The sequence below is a fragment of the Moschus berezovskii genome, chromosome 2 (genome assembly GCF_049115385.1).
Source record: "Moschus berezovskii isolate FMDL1 chromosome 2, NW_MosBer_1.0, whole genome shotgun sequence".
NCBI lineage: Eukaryota > Metazoa > Chordata > Mammalia > Artiodactyla > Moschidae > Moschus > Moschus berezovskii.
In genome coordinates this window covers 85,603,479-85,622,500 of record NC_142461.1, presented here as the reverse complement: position 1 = coordinate 85,622,500, position 19,022 = coordinate 85,603,479, and the positions used below count along the sequence as shown (strand labels likewise).

General features: G+C 37.2%; 1 protein-coding gene across 6 annotated transcripts in view; it reads left to right on the top strand.

Annotated features, from left to right (window-relative positions):
* ZEB2 (zinc finger E-box binding homeobox 2) overlaps window positions 1-19,022 on the top strand; it is a 139,541-nt gene that overhangs the window by 91,163 nt on the left and 29,356 nt on the right. For all 6 annotated transcript variants that reach the window (XM_055398252.2, XM_055398253.2, XM_088829238.1 and 3 more), the window contains one exon: window positions 4,400-4,471. In XM_055398252.2, coding sequence (XP_055254227.1) covers window positions 4,400-4,471 — 72 coding nt within the window. The remainder of the gene's footprint in view (window positions 1-4,399; window positions 4,472-19,022) is intronic.

Genomic DNA, 19,022 nt, shown 5'->3' with positions numbered 1-19,022 from the left:
TTCACACTTCTACCTGGTCAGGTAGCTTTCTTATTATTTAACAGCTAAGTACTTGATAATGATTCTTGCTGTTTGGTGGGAATCTCTGGGGAAGTAGAAATGGTCCAAGGCCAGCTATAATAAAAATAAGGTAAATTATGTTCAAACTAAAACTTCAGATGCCACTGTGAAAATGGAAATGTCATGGTCTAAAATTCACTCAGGATGAAACATCACCAAGGTGTGAAATGATTAACAAAATAAAAGAAAATTAATCATTAGTCATATCCCCCTAAACTCCTTCTGCTCATCTCTACTTGCTAAAGTGCCCTGTTAAAAAAATTTTTAATGACCCATCTAATTCAAACCTTGGTGTCTCCTTAATCTCTGTTCCAAGACCCAATGAGAGCTATCATGATTTACCCCACCTTGTTTTTTTTCTTACGGTATATATAACAATGGCATTTTTATAAATAGGTGAAGTGGGTGGGAAGGAAATAAGTAAGCACACGAGTCTACCTATATGCTATTGTGATGTCACAGACTATAAAACATCGAACGTAGGCAGAGAAATTGTTTGGTATACTAGAAGGGAGATAATAAAAGCACTTCCACTACTAAAGAAAATTAAATGTGAAGAAAAGGAGAAAAAAAAGACCGATGGCATTTTGAGTGTAGTGTGTATTTGTTTTTCGTTTTCCTTAACATACTGTGCCAAGTTTTGTACTCTTTCTGTTTCCAATTTTGCTTTCGGTGTAGGTTTCTTGAGTATCAGCAATCCCACACATAAACATTTATCGTTCTATCCATTAAGACTTAAGGTTTTAGATTTTCAACTATGAGGGAGAACTCAGCCAAAGATGCTTGAAAGATAAATACGTTTAATTAGGGGCCGAGGATGATCATTAAAGGAAGTCTGACTGCTGCAGAAGTCATTAACAATCTTAAATGAAATTTTTATTTTTATGATAGCCATTTACATGTATAATAAGAGCCAATGATTCTTGGGAGCAGTGTGACAGAAACAGAGTGTGGCGAGAACTCATGTAAGACATACTATTTAAATGAGCTGGTGTTAGCTATTCATATTTGTTAATGAACTAGATATGCAGGGCCATAAGAATGAATGTTCTGATGCTTTAAATTTTAATATCTAGAAATCAAGGGTAAGGACCAATTACTAGAATTTCCACCCTTAAAGGAATAATTAATAACGATGTAACAAATGTACAGCTCCAAACTTCTGGAAAAAAAAGTTTAATTTTAAAAAATTAAGATCAATAATTGAAAAACAGCCAAAACAGCCATGTCAAGCTGTAGTAGTCTGTGATCATGGCAGCTTTTTGTGTTGGTCATGGATCATAATTCTGAATGTTTTAATATACAGTCATCCATATGAATGCATTAGAGAGACTCTATTATCACCTGTAGTTAATGGTGCCTGTGATACAAATGAACAGGCTGTTCTTTGCTCTTACCTTTATGGTAAATAAACTAGCATTCTGGAGTCACAATAATTAAATAAAATGTAAATCCCTAATCTCATTTGGCTATTTGGACCAAGAAAGTTACCCGGCTATTACCTGTCTGGTTCTAATGATTAGTAATGATTTATTGTTCTTTTTTTTTTTTTATTGTTCCAAAAGTGCTCTGATGTGGTGCCTTGATGTCTAATGAAAAGAAATTGGTCTTAAAAAGCTACTCATTGTTTATCCTGCCTCTTAGATAACACATTTTTCTTCTGATAAAATATTTTTCTTATTTATTGTTCAAAACACACAATATAGACAATAATTCTAATTCGGGTGCTGTTTTATTTAGTAGTGTTTTATCCCTGGTGCCTGCCTGTCTACCACCATACCTCAGCACATAGCTTTACTCTGAGATAAGCCCCCTCTCCTGTGCTGTCTCTCCCCTGCTTTCTGTAGTTTGTCTGCAGGATGCAGGTTTTCCACTGAAGAACGCAGTGGAGTTCTTACTGTGCCTTTCCGGTTCCAGCACAATCAAAGTTTTGTGTTTAGAATTGTCCTTGACATTCTTTCGTCCCACAATGGGGTGGACACAGTGTGCTGGAAACCATGACATCATTATCATTGACACAGACTTAAATAAATCACCTGCATCTGGCCTCTTTCTGCTTATTCAAGGATTCTTCATCTTGTGGCAGAAAGTGCTCTTTATTTTCACAAACCTTCATCCCAAGGGTGACTGGAAGATGCAAACTTTTACAAGTGCTTTAAAAACAAATATGTGGTTTTAGATGCAGTATGCTGAGTAATGGATGTCTTAGGAAATGTTTAAGGTTAGGCATGAGGCAGAAAGACAGCCACGACTGCCTTTCATTCAGAGGGGATACTCCTAACCTACATGATGATGTCCTTCTGAATATGGATTCCTGTGAAGCTTAATTAAATAGGCATATAAATAGCATTTCAAATACATACTTGAAAGGGCTTAGTGTTTCATTTTAATAAATTGAGTTTGACGTTCAAAAAACAAAAAGCTTGATGCTCAGTAAATTGAAGCAAAGTACATTCTGGGTAAAAATGACACCATCTCAGTTGCACAATCTTTGGTAAAAGAGGGTTGTAGCTAAAGTATTACTACAGAATGCAGGACACACTAAGTGCCAACTACACATGTGAATATGCAACATTTAATCATTTGGGAAGCAACCACCCCCTGTAACTTCTCTTTACTTTTTCATAAGAAAATGACAATGAGGAAGGAAGTGCAGCAGAAATCTTGAACATTACCACTATTATGCAAAAAAAAAAAAATTGCTGTTAACTGTTTTCCCCTCAGTGACTTGATCTCTCAGATGGAAAACTTATGATTCTTCTGACTCTTGGCTACCAGAAATCACATGAGAGGAGCGAGGAAGAAAGACACAAAAGTTATATTTATATCTAGTACTGAACTTCTCAGAAATACCTTAATTTAATTCCTTGCAGAGACTAATAAAAATATCAGATGAGGGAGCCTTTCAACCAATCAATTATGACAGTTGACAATACAATATTGCTGTATATTGAACGCCTAAATGTTTTATGCAAAATGTCCCTGTGAAAATGTTTCTTAAATAAGAAAGAAGTCCAGGGCCAAGACTGAGTTTAAAGTGGTCACAGAATTTAAACAAATATCATTCAAATTATCTGACCAGTATTATGCCCAGGGGCATTATATTAGCCTAATTTATATATGTGTATTTTACCTTAAGAGGCTCATGATTTTTCAATTCTGACCCCATGAACAGATATGCTGCAGGATACTACTTGTAAAACATATATTTTAATTTTGCTGTAACATTTGCTAAAATCTGTTTTTCTACCAAATAATTATGACTGAAATGTGATAAGCAAAAATGGTCAGGATAAATTTGGGAATTCACAGAGTCCTATTTATAAAGTTTCTCTTGTTTGAAACAAAATGATTATCACAGAGAGATATTTATTCTGGATCGTGTTTGATTCTCATTAGTATTGTTATTGTAAAATTGCAATTTTTAAAATTCCATGTTAAATTTACTTACTTGCAGGATTTTTAACTGTTAGCTGTCCTTCTCTGCCCTCACATATTCCTTAGTTTGATAGGCAGAAAATTCGAGAGTTCTACTTTCTAGACTCTTCCCATTAAAGATACTACAATTTTAGAAAATGACCTTCTATCATTTGTAGATCTTCAACTTCAGTGTTACATATTTTCATCAGAACATTGAACTGTTCTTATACCTATATGTTTTTCCACAAAAATGGCTATGATTCCCTACTGGGGAATAAATGGTAAGAAAGAAAGCTATTTATGGAGTGGTAAGGAAAGGAATAAAGAAAATATGTTTTAGAAGTTTATATAAAACAGTGAAACAGGTGTTTTTAGTACCTCTGGGATGCTTTTTTATAAACTGGGCATTTCAAGCTCTGGTATGTAGAATTAGGTTTTTTTAAAATTTTGCTTGCATAGATTAGCACCATGATAGCTACTTCAAGGAGAGGAAAAAAACATGAAAATAAAATAAGAAATTCTGACTTGCCTCTGGCCATCCAGCATTACCAGAGCTACAGCAGCCAGCATGCCTTTTTGTCAGTGCAAATACTTAGTTGCTTTTGACTCTTATTGAAAAAATAATATCTTTCCCCCTGTTTGTCACTAGAACTGCCACCAGAAGAAAAGCCCTTCGTTTGCCCCAAATAAGCACCTCTGTTTTTCACAGCTTGCAGTAATGCTTAAAGTAAATAAGTTCTTGTGCAGCTAGCACTATTGGATTCATTCAATTGCCTGAACAAAGCTATTGTTTAGAGGTTTACAACAAGCCTTTTCTCTGTTTCCTTTAAAAGAATCTTCCTTGTTCCTGTGGTTGGCATGCTTAGTATAGTAAGCTTTTCTACAGTTTTCAAATGCTAAAGATAATTTTCCCCCACAGAAGAAATGAAGGAAGATTATGACACTATGGGGCCGGAAGCCACGATCCAGACCACAGTTAACAATGGTACAGGTAAGTAAGTTTACCACGCCAAGGCCATGCTCGTCCTGCATCACGTGCATTCAGTGAGTCAGGAGCAGGAGCACTGACCCATCCATTTGCATGTCCATGACTCACCAAAGAAGTTAGACTTTACAATGCTCTTGATTGTTTCAAATCAGAATTCTCTCTTTGATATTTTATTCAGCAAATACATCTTTTATTCTTAAACCCCTAATTTGCCTGTGAAAGTTGAGAAAACTGAACTGGACTAAAAAAAAAAACTTTTCAAAACATTAGTTAGGCAAACTTTTGATAGTAATTTTTATTTTAAAAGACTGCTTGAATATAATTTGAAGATTGTAATATAATAGGTTCAGCAGTAAAGAATCTGCCTGTAACGCAGGAGACATGCGGGTTCGATTCCTGGGTCAGGAAGATCCCCTGAAGGAGGAAAGGGCAACCAGCTCTAGTATTCTTGCCGGGAAAACATCCCAGTCCCTGGGATCATAAAGGGTTGGACACGACTGAACACTTCCAGTCACTACTAATATTAGTCATTGAGATTCAAATGATATGGTGTAGTTTAGATTATAAAATGTTTTTATAGAAAGGCAAACCAAAATTCTGTGAGCATTCCTCACAAAACTTGATTGTCTGAGGTCCTTTTTATTCTTTCTCCATTTTATTTCTCAGTACCTTCTAGTTCCCATAAATAATATTTTCCGGCAAAAGTTTTATAGAAAATTGAAAATTTCTCTTCTTTTTGATGAAGCTAAAAAATTGCAGTAGGAAGGTAGTAGGTAGTGCTTTGTTTTGTTCTGCTACTGCTGTAGGATAGAGTTTCAGAACATTTGTGACATTTCATGTTCTTTCCCCAAAACTGAACAGCATCTCCTCTCACACCCTCTCACGTCACTAGTGCAAATTTATACTGACTCACTATGTTTATCTCTTTTTTCCTAGATAAGGCTAAGTATTTTTGGTGTTTCAAACAATCCCTCATACTACCATGTCAAATATTACCATTGTGCCCAGTATAAGGTTATCATCTAAAACAAAAGAAAAAAAAAATCACATAGATATTTCCACTCAACTCACCAATGGAAAAAAGTCACAGTTGTATGAAGCTTTAGAAATGTAAATAATTAAGATATTCATATCTCCCTTATGTTGAAACACATCACAATAGACGGTTCATGCTGTGCTTCTATTTAGAATGCTCTTATTAATAACTTACCAGGCACTAATTTGCATTCTTAGATGAAAAATAAGAGAAATAATAATAATAAAAACTATTGTAAATTTTCCTTCATTTGAATAATGTCAATATCAGGTACAAAAATGAAACTGTACAATATAGGATTATAGAATTAGGAACCTACAATTGTAATTTCTAGCTACACCTCTGGCAATAACTAGACTGTGACCTTGGGCAGGTCAGTTACCCTTCTTGCTACTTGGTTTCCACATCTGAAAAATGAACAGGTTACATTGGTTGCTTGTTAAGAATATTTCTAGTTTTAATATTCTGTGTTGCAGTGGTACTATTACCATGTAAAATAGAAACTAGACAAAATAGCTTCATATTAAAGCATAATAAGAAGACTCTTGAGAGTCCCTTGTACTGCAAGGAGATCCAACCAGTCCATTCTAAAGGAGATCAATCCTGGGTGTTCATTGGAAGGACTGATGCTAAAGCTGAAACTCCAATACTTTGGCCACCTCATGCAATGAGTTGACTCACTGGAAAAGACTCTGATGCTGGGAGGGATTGGGGGCGGGCGGAGAAGAGGACGACAGAGAATGAGATGGCTGGATGGCATCACCGACTCTATGGACATGAGTTTGAGTGAACTCCGGGAGTTGGTGATGGACAGGGAGGCCTGGCGTGCTGTGATTCATGGGGTCACAGACAGTCGGACACGACTGAGCCACTGAACTGAACTGAATAGTTACCATAAATTAGATACTTTCTATAATGTCCCAACTCATGGGATCAAAAATGGCTTTATCTTCCTGTTAAAGACAAATGTTAAATTTCAACCTCAAGCATAAATAAACTCTAATTTCATTAACTTTACAGGTGTTTAAAGTGTCACTAAAGTAAATTTATTCCACAGAATGACAATTTACTAGCTGTTTTATTCATTTGAAGTCTAAAGTGAGGTTAATAAAAATGCTTCCTATTCAGAAGATTTAAAAATCAATTTTGATTGTTCCTTCACCTACCCTTAAGTTTTCCTTTTTCCCATACTACTTACTATTACTTACAGTTCATATGTATTGTCAATAGATAAATGAATGTATTCATTCAGTGCCTTCTATCTATTCACTTTCGTGTGCACATATGGTTGCAGATAGGCCGGAAGTCTTAGATGTGACTATTGTTTAATTTGGAAGATGAGACTAATGTACAAGAAAAAAATAATAAGTGATAAGTGAAAATATGTGACAAATATGCCACAAACAGAACATAATTATTTCAAATTACAGAAATATGAGAGATTCTATGAGGTGAATATTCAGAAAAGATTTCATGAAGAAAGTGAAATTCAGACTAAGTTCATCTTTAATAGTCATGAAGGAGTGAGGAAGGCCTTTCTAGCAGGACAGGAGCATGTGGGCCATAGGAAGCAAATTGTAATATCTATTCAGAGGATAGTGAGAAAGAAGATTTGGCTGAATCAGGGAGTCCTAGGAGGCAATTCATGGGAAATGATCCTGGACATGTAAGTTAAAAGTAAATGGAGAATGTAAAGCAACAGAGAAAGAGTTTGGGACATGTTAAACTACCATAATTTCTGTGAATAAAAACTAGACTTTGAGAGATCAACTGGAAATCCTTGTAGTTATTCAGGTGTGAAGCAACAAAAAGCCTGTCCTCAGGTAGTGATGGTGGTTAAATTCGTAACCTGACTTCTTCACAATCAATAGATTTTCTGGGTAATGGAATCAAAATGGCTTCAAGATTGCACATCTCCATGTTTAGAACATGGCAAATACTATTTCTAGATAAAGAAGAAAGAAACCCAATTTTGAGAAGAACTTGACCTTGTCTTTAGACAAGTATTTTCATATAAAAGTTACATATATATATATATATATATATATATATGTATTCTTTGGAAATGAGGAATTGAAACCCAGGAAGTCAGAGTGAGAAAGATTTGAGAGCCATGCAGATATATTCAGATGGTATTTAACATCATGCCCTAAACATTTATGATTCAGAGTGTATTAATTGAAATTTGTAGAAAGCTGACACCAGGGCTTCTGATGGGTAAGAAGAAAAATCAAATTCATTAAAAGAAAAGAGACTAAGAGATGGAAAAATATTAAATAGCCAGACAGCAAAGAAAGAAAGTTTAGAACATATACAATGGTCAGTTGAATCAAAAGATTCAAATAACTGCAACTGAAAGATTCCTGAGCAAATAATTGGAGTTGGTAATTCGGAATTTACTGTGATCCTCACTTTAGAACTCTGGCCTTTTAGAGAATAAACACATATCTCTTCCCAACCATAAGTTTACTGCTTCTTATCCTTAGCATCGTTTGGGATGCTAAAACATGTAGAATTGAAATAAGACATCTTTAATGGTTGAAGTTGCCTATTCATGGAGCATCTCTTTCTCCCCACCTAAGTCCTGCTGATTAAGATCAAGCTATTGGTGGACCTTCCTCTTTAGCTATCCAACCTGTAGTGATATCTTCCTCCAGTGAACTCTTATAGAACAAATCAGCTTGCTATAGATGCTATAGAGTGTCACTACTTAATGTGTTGTTTTTTTCCAAATTAAATTGCAAACTCTGAGAACACGGAGTGTTTTTACACATTGTCTATGAGAGTGCCTTAAAATTAATAGTCTCAACAAACAGGTTTTTATTAAGAATGAATATGAAATTCTTTTATATCAGGTACCATTTTTTTCTTTTTAAATTAAAGCAGAACAAGCAGACATTGGCATAGATAAATTTTATTTTTTTATAGATAAATTCTAAACAGGTTAAGCATATTTTCTGATAAAAAGTGTTGTTATTAAGTGCAGTAAGTTGTCAAGAGAAGACAAAGAAAATGTCTTTATTATTTCTGAATATTCAACACACAAATTTCATTCCTAACGGAAAGCAAGGAAAAGACCTCTGAATTTCCTACTCAAGTCTACACATCTATTAAATAGTAGAATTTAACCAAGTTCATATCAGTGGATAGAGTAGTCTTTTAGAATTAAAAGTAGCTCCTTCCTGGTATAGTCTGCTGAGTTTAAAGCTGTAAGAAGTAGTGGGAAGGACTTAGTTGAATTGAATCACAGAATTTGAAAATTGAAAGTTATACCATGAAACAATTCCTTGACTGTAATTTGATAGCTGAGGAAACTGTAGTAAAAAATGCCACATAACTAACTAATTACAGATTTGGGAATAAAATCTAAATCAGTTCAGTTCAGTCACTCAGTCGTGTCCAACTTTTTGCGACCCCATGAACCACAACACGCCACGCCTCCCTGTCCATCACCAACTCCCAGAGTTTACCCAAACTCATGTCCATTAAGTCGGTGATGCCATCCAAACATCTCATCCTCTGTCGTCCCCTTCTCCTCCTGCCTTCAATCTTTCCCAACATCAGGGTCTGAGTCAGCTCTTTGCATCAGTTCAGTTCAATTCAGTTCAGTTCAGTCGTTCAGTCGTGTCCAACTCTTTGCATCAGGTGGCCAAAATATTGGAGTTTCAGCTTCAACATCTGTCCCCTCCAATGAACACCCAGGACTGATTTCCTTTAGGATGGACTGGTTGGATCTCCTTGCAGACCAAGGGACTCTCAAGAGTCTTCTCCAGCACCGCAGTTTAAAAGCATCAATTCTTCTGCATTCAGTTTACTTCGTAGTCCAACTCTCACATCCATACATGACCACTGGAAAAACCATAGCCTTGACTAGATGGACCTTTGTTGACAAAGTAACGTCTCTGCTTTTTAATATGCTGTCTAGGTTGGTCATAACTTTCCTTCCAAGGAGTAAGTGCCTTTTAATTTCATGGCTGCAGTCACCATCTGCAGTGATTTTGGAGCCCCAAAAAATAAAGTCAGCCACTGTTTCCCCATCTATTTCCCATGAAGTGATGAGACCAGATGCCATGATCTTATTTTCCTGAATGTTGAGCTTTAAGCCAACTTTTCACTCTCCTCTCTCTTTCATCAAGAGGTTCTTTAGTTCTTCTTCACTTTCTGCCATAAGGGTAGTGTCATCTACATATCTGAGGATATTGATATTTCTCCTGGCAATCTTGATTCCAGCTTGTACTTCATCCAGCCCAGCGTTTCTCATGATGTACTCTGCATATAAGTTAAATAAGCAGGATGACAATATACAGCCTTGACGTATTCCTTTTCCTATTTGGAACCAGTCTGTTGTTCCATGTCCAGTTCTAACTGTTGCTTCCTGACCTGCATACAGGTTTCTCAAGAGGCAGGTCAAGGTGGTCTGGTATTCCCATCTCTCAGAATTTTCCACAGTTTATTGTGATCCACACAGTCAAAGGCTTTGGCATAGTCAATAAAGCAGAAATAGATGTTTTTCTAGCTCTAAATCACCTAATATATCCTTTACCCTCAGAAGGTTTTTCCCTACTCTGAAGAGCTAATCATGCTAGAAAGTATGGTATCATCTTTGACTCCTACACACTTCACCTAATTAAAGAATTTGTCAATTCCACTATCACAAATACTAAATACCACTTTTATTAATCTACTCATTTTTTCACTCTTCTACTTTAAATTTTCATCTTTCATTTGAGCTATTATTATACCTATTTTAGTAGGCTCCCTATTTTCAATACCCAATTTCTTTAATCCATTCTTCAAACAAAGTTTGTTTGAAGTTGTTTTCCACAGGGCAAATGGATAACTTCCTTTCCTTCTTCGGCTCATATTCAACCTTGTATCTTTGTTGCTTTCAGAATGAGTCAGCATCTTAGTTGATTTGGCATCTTCCATGATCTAACCGCATCTTGCCTTCAGTACTACTTCCCAGAATATGCCCCAGCCCTGAAAGATTGTTGACCCTTTATCCTCCTTTGCCTTTATTCATTGTTTCCCTTCTACCTAGAAAGCCACTGATTCTTTCTTAGCCTAACAACATCATACACATTCTTAAAGGCCGTCTCCACCAGGAAGCCATCTGACCTTCTCTTTTTCAGGATTTACCACTCTTCCTTTTGAGGGTCATTCTCTCATATTATATTTAGTCACCTGCAGGTGTGTTTCTCCCCATTAGATTTTAAGCTGCTTGAAATCAGTAATGATGTGGAATTTTGGTCACTTTGTCACCACAGATCCTAGAATGGTCCTGAGTCAGAAAGAGTATTTGAAGAAATGAGAGCGTGAATGAAAGAAAAACAACACTTGGGCTTTTCTTTTATATTACAAGACAAAATCCACATTTCTTCAGATAGGCATTGAGAGGCATCACATCTCACCAGTGTTACACCCTTGTCAGACCAAATCCCTTGCTAATATCAAATAAGAATCACATTTATCCTACATCTGAATCTCTCCCCATGCTGTCTCTTGAGACCTTCATCCCTAACTCTCTTTCCTCCAGTTATCCGACTTCTACCTACTCTTCTGTTCTTCACAGCCATCTCACCTCCCATTTCCTTAATGTGGTCATCCGTGAACACCCCAAACCACATCAATCTCTTCCTTCTCCGAAATCCCACAGCCCTCAGATGCACACCACTAATTTTAGCATGCTGAGTTGTTCCTCTTTATGTTGTTTGCACACACTTCACCTAGTTAATTTCATGGAGACAAGCAATTCCTTAAGCTATAAAATAGGGATACATTAACATGGTATGTACCTCATAGGACTGTTAAGGCAATTAAGTAAACACTGTATGTATTGGCCTTAGTATATGCCCCCCAAATATTTGCTTTAATAAAAGGATTATTCCCTGTTTGTCCCAAAGTACAGCAGTGACATGTGGTGTGCATCATAAACTGGTAAAATGAATGAATGACTGGATGAACAAATGTTAGGTGGAGGAGAATAAATGGACTCTGAAAAGGGAAGTCAGAGTAGGCAAAAAGGTTTACTGTGATGAGGATTAAGTCCAGTATTTTCAGAAAGTAAAACCAGGATTTAAGTCCCTGAAGTAGGAGTAGTATGTCACTACTTTTTTACAACAAAGTTAGATTAGCAGCAGAGCAAAATTAATGTATTGAAAGTAGAGCATTGCAAACCCTGACTTATAGTAATAACTTTATATGTTACATTTAATGTTTTTACACTGCTTCTAATGTTTTAAAAAATGAAAAATGTATGCTTTAACACGTAAAGAATAAGCTTTCGCAACAAACCTTACATCTTTCAGATGTTAATCAAATTCAAATTCAGAATGAAATTACTATGTAGAATTCTTGAGTGTATTTTTTAAAGCTATTTTCTAAGAAGATTAGAGAAATGGAAAAACTTGGGAGCATTATAAACATGAGTTTGCCTACATGTTAGTAGTAACAAGGATCTATCTTAGGTTCATGGTGATCATTAGCATTAATGCGTTTCCACGTGCATATCAAGACCTAAATAGGTCCCTGTTGTTTTCCTCTTTGAATGTGTGAAAGTTATATTTACTCAGACAATCTAGCACTCTAGTTATAAAGAGCTATTAATAACCACCTGCATCTTTGCTTCCTTTGCTGGGAAAAGGAAAACACCATACATCTAGGAACTAGGTAAGGCCAATTTAGGTCTCAGTTCTTAATTTTATATAACAGAAGAAAACTGTTGTCTAAGAACTAACTGTATTGACTGTAGCTAATAGTTGTTAAACATACTCTCAATATTTTAGGAATATATAAATGCTTTCACAGATAAAAAGCCAAAAGTTATTTTCAGATGCTCTAGATTCTAGAGTCAAATAAACTACATTTGAATTTTGCCTCTACCAATTGCTAGTTTCATGAACTTGAGTATAAAAAGCCTTCATTTCTACAATCATGCATCAGTAAAATGGAACTAATGATTCCTTGTGTATAGAATCTGATTGTAGCGATTAAATGGTATATCATTTTTAACCCAACAAAATGGTGTATCATTTTTAAAGTACCAAGTATAATGCATAACATATACTAGGTATTCACCCTCTTTTGGTTATTTTTCTGGTTTGTTTGCATCTGAAGTAAGCTTACCCATTTTTTAAAGTATTTTTTATTTCTTTGATTGTACTAAGCCTTAGTTGTGGCATGTGGGATCTAGTTCCCTGATCTGGGACTGAACCCTGGCCTCCTGCACTGGGAGCTGGGACTCGTAGCCACTGAACCACCAGGGAGGTCCCACACTTACCCACTTTTATGCACTGAGAGATAAATGTACTCTGAACTGTTTTCTTCCTTCACACTGGCTCCTCATTAATTTCTCTAGAATCCAAAAATACAATATTTAACAAATTTTTAATGGGAGGACTAACCAGTTGATTTTTAGAGACTTAGCCAATTAAATTCCTTTGACATCTTGGAAAACTACCCAGACAAGTTGTAGGACAAATTACTTTTCACTGCACTAAAGCTGCATTTGAAGTTAAAATAGGAAGATTAAGAAGGACTAGCTTAGCTTTCTATCTCATTCATCTTTATCTAGCATCCTTTTTCTGAATGTAGAAGAGGATTTAGTAGTATTTATTATATTTGTGTATAAGGATGTTGAAAGCTGTCAAAGATTTTTCCTTCACTTGATCAGTGACTAGTGTCAGAGATCATATAAAAAATATTGGCACTGATTAATAATGAGTTCATTTTTAATTCAGAATTAAACATAACTATTTAAAAAAAAGAAATCGTATCTTTTTTTCCTTTCTGTCCTAGATAACAATTAAATAATATTTGTCACTTGTTAACAACCACGAAAATACTTCACTTCATTCTTTGTATAGTATTTGTTGTGTGCAGAATTTGAACTGAGGTTCAAGAAAGAAACAAAAGAAATAGAAGGTATAATCCTATCCTTAAGAAATGCAAAATCTTATGATGCCATTAGGAAAGACAAAAATCACAATGATGTGAAGGTAAAATTTACAAATGAATAATTATGGCCTTATCAGCTGTTAAATCAGTAATCAATTTGGGAAACCCTACAAAGTGCAAAGCATTTTATTAGGTGTCATGAAACATACAGTGAATAGTCACTTTCATTAATGACGTATTCCATTGAGTAAATAAAACAATGGTAGCTAAATAAAAAATATGTGTATATGAAGGACCGATACTAAAGCTGAAACTGCAATACTTTGGCCACCTCATGCGACGAGTTGACTCACTGGAAAAGACTCTGATGCTGGGAAAGGTTGGGGGCGGGAGGAGAAGGGGATGACAGAAGATGAGATGGCTGGATGGCATCACCGACTCTGTGGACATGAGTTTGAGTGAACTCCGGGAGTTGGTGATGGACAGGGAGGCCTGGCGCGCTGTGATTCATGGGGTCGCGGAGAGTCGGAATCGACTGAGCGACTGAACTGAACTGAACTGAACTAAAGACATGAAAATAGGGAGGTGACTTAAGAGACTGCAAACTTTAGGGAAGTTTTTTCCCAGGACAAAGGCTTGCTGAACATGCCTCTGTACAAAAGAGAGACAGAGGAAAAGACTGAAAACGTAAAAGGAGTTCAGGTGAAAAATGGAGTAGGTTATCAGAAGAGTTGTGAGGGAATAGCTTTAGATGGTAGCCTTGGCTGTGGGCAGAGACACATCTTTTCTAGCAATAAAATCAAAAGAAGAAGGGAGAATGATGGTAGAGAGACTTTGGTTGAATTTTCGGTAGTTGATGGAATTCACATCATAGAAGTTGCACTCTTGGAAGTAGGGAGAAAAAGAGATCATCAACTGACAGTACGGGAATGGACATAGGATTTTAGTTTGGCCAGGCAAGAATGATACAAGAACAAGGGGTAGGAATGGAAGTGACTTCCAAATTCAAGGTGAACCGAGGCAGGCAACATCAGAATGGGTGAAATGGCCTGAGGGACTTGTCAGGGCCCAATTATCACAATCAAGTACCTGTTTCAGGAGATGAGGAATTGAGTGACGGGATGGAGCAGCAGGCTGAAATCAGAGAGAAAGTTCCAAGTTTTGCTCAAAAAGATGGCATTGTCCCAGGGTTGGCCATACCCAGGAGTGGCTGGCCATCCCTGTGCTTGGACTAGAGAAAGTCAGAGCACCAAGCAACCTGGACTCTGCGATTCTGCACAGTAATGAAGTTCCCCAGAATGAGCGTAATGACAACCTGGGGTAAACATTTTCATGGGATAAGTGTCATTTTACTTGAACTGTATAGGTTGTGTCCTAAGACATGATAGTGAAAATGGATGACTTAAGACTTCAAAAAATTACAGTTACAGACTGGAGGCTTTTTGAGGGTCAAGGTTAAGTTTGCTCTTCTCCAAATTTCCTCTCAGTAGGTGCAGTGTTTATACAGCCTCGATGGTTTATAAACAGGTTGCTTTTCACATTAAAGCATAAATGAATAAATATAGAAGTGATGAACAAATTAATAAAACAGGCACTCTGATTTGAAATGGTGGTATGAATGAAGTATATTTTGATCCTTCTGTATATTGCTCTGAGCTTTAAGACAAATGAAAGCAAGAATGGCTCCACTGGAAAGGTTTGTGAGGGATGGAATATTATCAAGAGATGACACAGTTTCATTTAATCTGAAGAAGCAGAACTCATGTAGGAGGATATCATTAAGCATGTGGGGGGGATAAACAAGTAATATGTGAAATGGGAAAGCAAAATGAACCGTGAATAAAGTGATTCTTGGTCTCTAGTCCTAAATTAAGCCTTAAGACATTTTTTTTTTATTTACTAAAACCGTAATAGTTAATAAAAATTCTCCTTTGCAAGATGTTTCATAAAGTTATTTTTGAATTGAGTGCCTTTTGTAGCATGATTCAATTTAGGAAATATAGAAAGAAAAAAATACAATCCCTAAATATTAAATGGAAATTTTAAATAAGTCTCTTAAGTGGAGCATTTGAAGAAATTTCATGATGTTTTTTCATTTTATCCCAGTAGATTTAGATGCAGTCACTCAGTCAAAAAATAAAACAAGGGAGAGGGTTCAAGAGGGAGGGGAGATATATATACCTATGGTTGATTCATGTTGATGTATGGCAAAAACCATCACAATATTGTAAAGTAATTATCCTCTAATAAAAATTTTTTAAAAGTGCATAGGATTCAGAAGAGGGAGGACATGAAAAGACAAACTGAGAAAAAAAAAAGTTTAAAATGTCATATTTTATTTATATTGAAGTTGGCATTTATATTACCTTTCCCCTATTAATTTTATGGTGTCATAATGTTTTGTTTAGAGCTACTTATAATGTCAGAGCAATCTTTTCAGCATCTAAGACCTATTCAAATTATATCCAATCAGGCATGAATGAAAACTAACAAGGTGGGGTTGTCTCTCTCTGTCATATTGACTCATTATGATATAGTCCAAAGAGTAACAGGTTGAGTTAGGACACATGAATTCTCTACCCAACTTGTCTAGAAATTATTTGTGTAACTTTCTACAAATCATTAGCTTCACTGTGCCTTCGTTTTATCTGTTCAGTGAGGACATTAGACTAGAAATTTTGGACTCCACCCACCCTATCATTTCTTCTAATGAGGTTTTATTGGGAAGAATGAATTAAATGAAGGAAAATCATGGGCTGTGCAAGTTGCCACTGGATGGGGAGGTTCCCAGTGCTCCTGCCTCGTAATTCTAGATCTGAGTCTGGGGTCCTGGGTGTGGTGCCTTCAGGCGCACAGGGGCCTGTGCTCGGAAAGGCCTCAGCATTGGTTTGATGCTGTACTGCTACCATTTGGGGCTTCCCAGGTGACTCTGGTAAAGAATCTAGCCGCCGTTTTGCACTGAGCCCCCACATTATACAGCCAGTCCTGCTTATACCTCACAAAATATGTTAAGATAATCTGTGAGTATGAGCAGGATGGGAAGGGGTGGGATCAGGGATTCTCTGCCTGAAGTACCACATAGAAACACAAATTCTGTTCAGGTGTACAGGATCTTTTGAGGGGATCTCAGAAGCAGTTGAATCCCAGGTAAAGAGCTAGACCTAGATTTAAACTCTTGTTTGAGCAAGATAGAAAGTGAAAGTCACTCAGTCATGTCCACCTCTTTGCAGTCCCATGGACTACACAGTCCTTGGAATTCTCCAGCCTAGAATACTGGAGTGGGTAGCCATTCCCTTCTTCGGGGGATCTTCCCAATCCAGGGATCGAACCAGAATCTCCCACATTGCAGGTGGATTCTTTACTGTCTGAGTCACCAGGGAAGCCCAATGCCCCCAAAATGGTAATCAGAGTGATAAGGTTAGCAGGCTAGCAATGGGTTAGGCTTCTTGCAGCATAAATTCTGTGTGTCATATCATTAGCATAGAAGATAGTGGAGAAAAGAGAATGTTTTTGTACCTTTATTATCTTCTTGCTTTATAACTTTCCATTCCTCTTGTATCTCTTAATTGGAGTTCAGTTAAAACCTTTAAATTACCTGAGTTTCTTCTGGGGGCTTCCCTGATAGCTCAGTTGGTAAAAAAAAAAAATCTACCTGCAATGCAGGAGACCTCGGTTCCATTCTTGGGTAGGAAAGATCCACTGGAGAAGGGATAGGCTACCCACTCCAGTATTCTTGGGCTTCCCTGTGGCTCAGCTGGTAAAGAACCCGCCCTCAATGCGCAAGACCTGGGTTTGATCCCTGGGTTGGGAAGATCCCCTGGAGAAGGGAAAGGCTATCCACTCCAGTATTCTGGCCTGGAGAATTCCATGGAGTGTATAGTCCATGGTCTCTCAAAGCTTGGGACACTACTGAGTGGCTTTCACTTACACTTAGGGGTTATAGAAGTCACACAAGTTTTACCATAAAATAGTTCTCGGCCAGAGTTGAGTGGAATGTATAGTGTTAACCAATTGTGTAACAGTGAATTTACCAGTTTATCAGACAATTCATTTAGTACCTAAATACTTAACAAGGAGAGAGTCCTGCTGTTCTAAAGCATGTCATTTTCTTCTTGTGTGTAAATTGGTCATATTTTTATAGGTTTGGAGAATTTCGTCCTCTAGTCAGATCTGTCATGCAAATTATCATTAAAAATTTTTTTTCTAGTTCATTTCATACAATGAGTTGTTAAAAAGAAAGCTGAGGAAGACATAGGTTCTGAGGCAAGAAAAACAGAAATAGCACTTGGCAGGTTAGACAGGAGGGTCATTTTCAGACTATAACCTGTGTATATCAGGAAGAACCTGTCACTTCTTGGTGAATGAATCCTGCAGTTTTATGAGCTTTGTTTGCGATTAGGAGCAGCTATCTCCACTTCACAGCAAGAGTTCCCACAAGAGAGAACAGATATCCCAAGCTTCTTGAGTGTCTGCTTCATTCATTCAGCAAATATTTAATAAGCACTGTTTCCCTTGTGATGTTGTCTGTGGTTTCTAGGCACCTCCAAAATATGTTTCCTTAATCTGTGTATGTGGGTCCTCCATCAGAAAACTGCATTCCTTTGAGTTTGTAATTGAAAACAATACAAATAAAACTCTCTAGGCCAAGCAGTGAATAAAAAGCAAATTGATTAGGGCAAAGAATTAATTGAAATGATGCAATTCTGAAACTTTGAGGATTCCCTAGAAAGCATACGCTGGCTCATTTTATAGATGAAGATATTGAGATTTAAAAACATAAGTAGCTGAGTTAAAATGAGTTAGTCTAATTATTTTAAACAGGGTCTAAGTCCATTCTAAAGGAGATCAGTCCTGGGTGTTCACTGGAAGGACTGATGCTAAAGCTGAAACTCCAATACTTTGGCCACCTCATGCTACGAGTTGACTCACTGGAAAAAACTGATGCTGGGAGGGATTGGGGGCAGGAGGAGAGGGGACGACAGAGGATGAGATAGCTGGATGGCATCACCGACTCAATGGACGTGAGTTTGAGTGAACTCTGGGAGTTGGTGATGGACAGAGAGGCCTGGCGTGCTGTGATTCATGGGGTCACAGAGAGTCGGACACGACTGAGCAACTGAACTGAACTGAACTGAACTGAATCTTTCAATTTGGAGAAGGCAATGGCACCCCACTCCAGTACTCTTGCCTGGGAAATCCCATGGATGGAGGAGCCTGGTGGCTGCAGTCCATGGGGTCATTAAGTGTCAGACACGACTGAGCAACTTCACTTTCACTTTTCACTTTCGTGCATTGGAGGAGGAAATGGCAACCCACTCCAGTGTTCTTGCCTGGAGAATCCCAGGGACGGGGGAGCCTGGTGGGCTTCCATCTATGTGGTCACACAGAGTCGGACATGACTGAAGTGACTTAGCAGCAATCTTTCAATTATTGAGTATTAGCTATGTGCCTGGCACTATCCTAGGCACTGGAATGCATGCATGCATGTATGCTCAGTTGTGTCTGACTCTGCGACCCCACCAAGCTCCTCTGTCCATGAAATTTTCCAGACAAGAATACTGCAGCAGGTTGCCATTTCCTACTCTAGGGGATCTACCTGACCCAACGATCTCTTGCACCTCG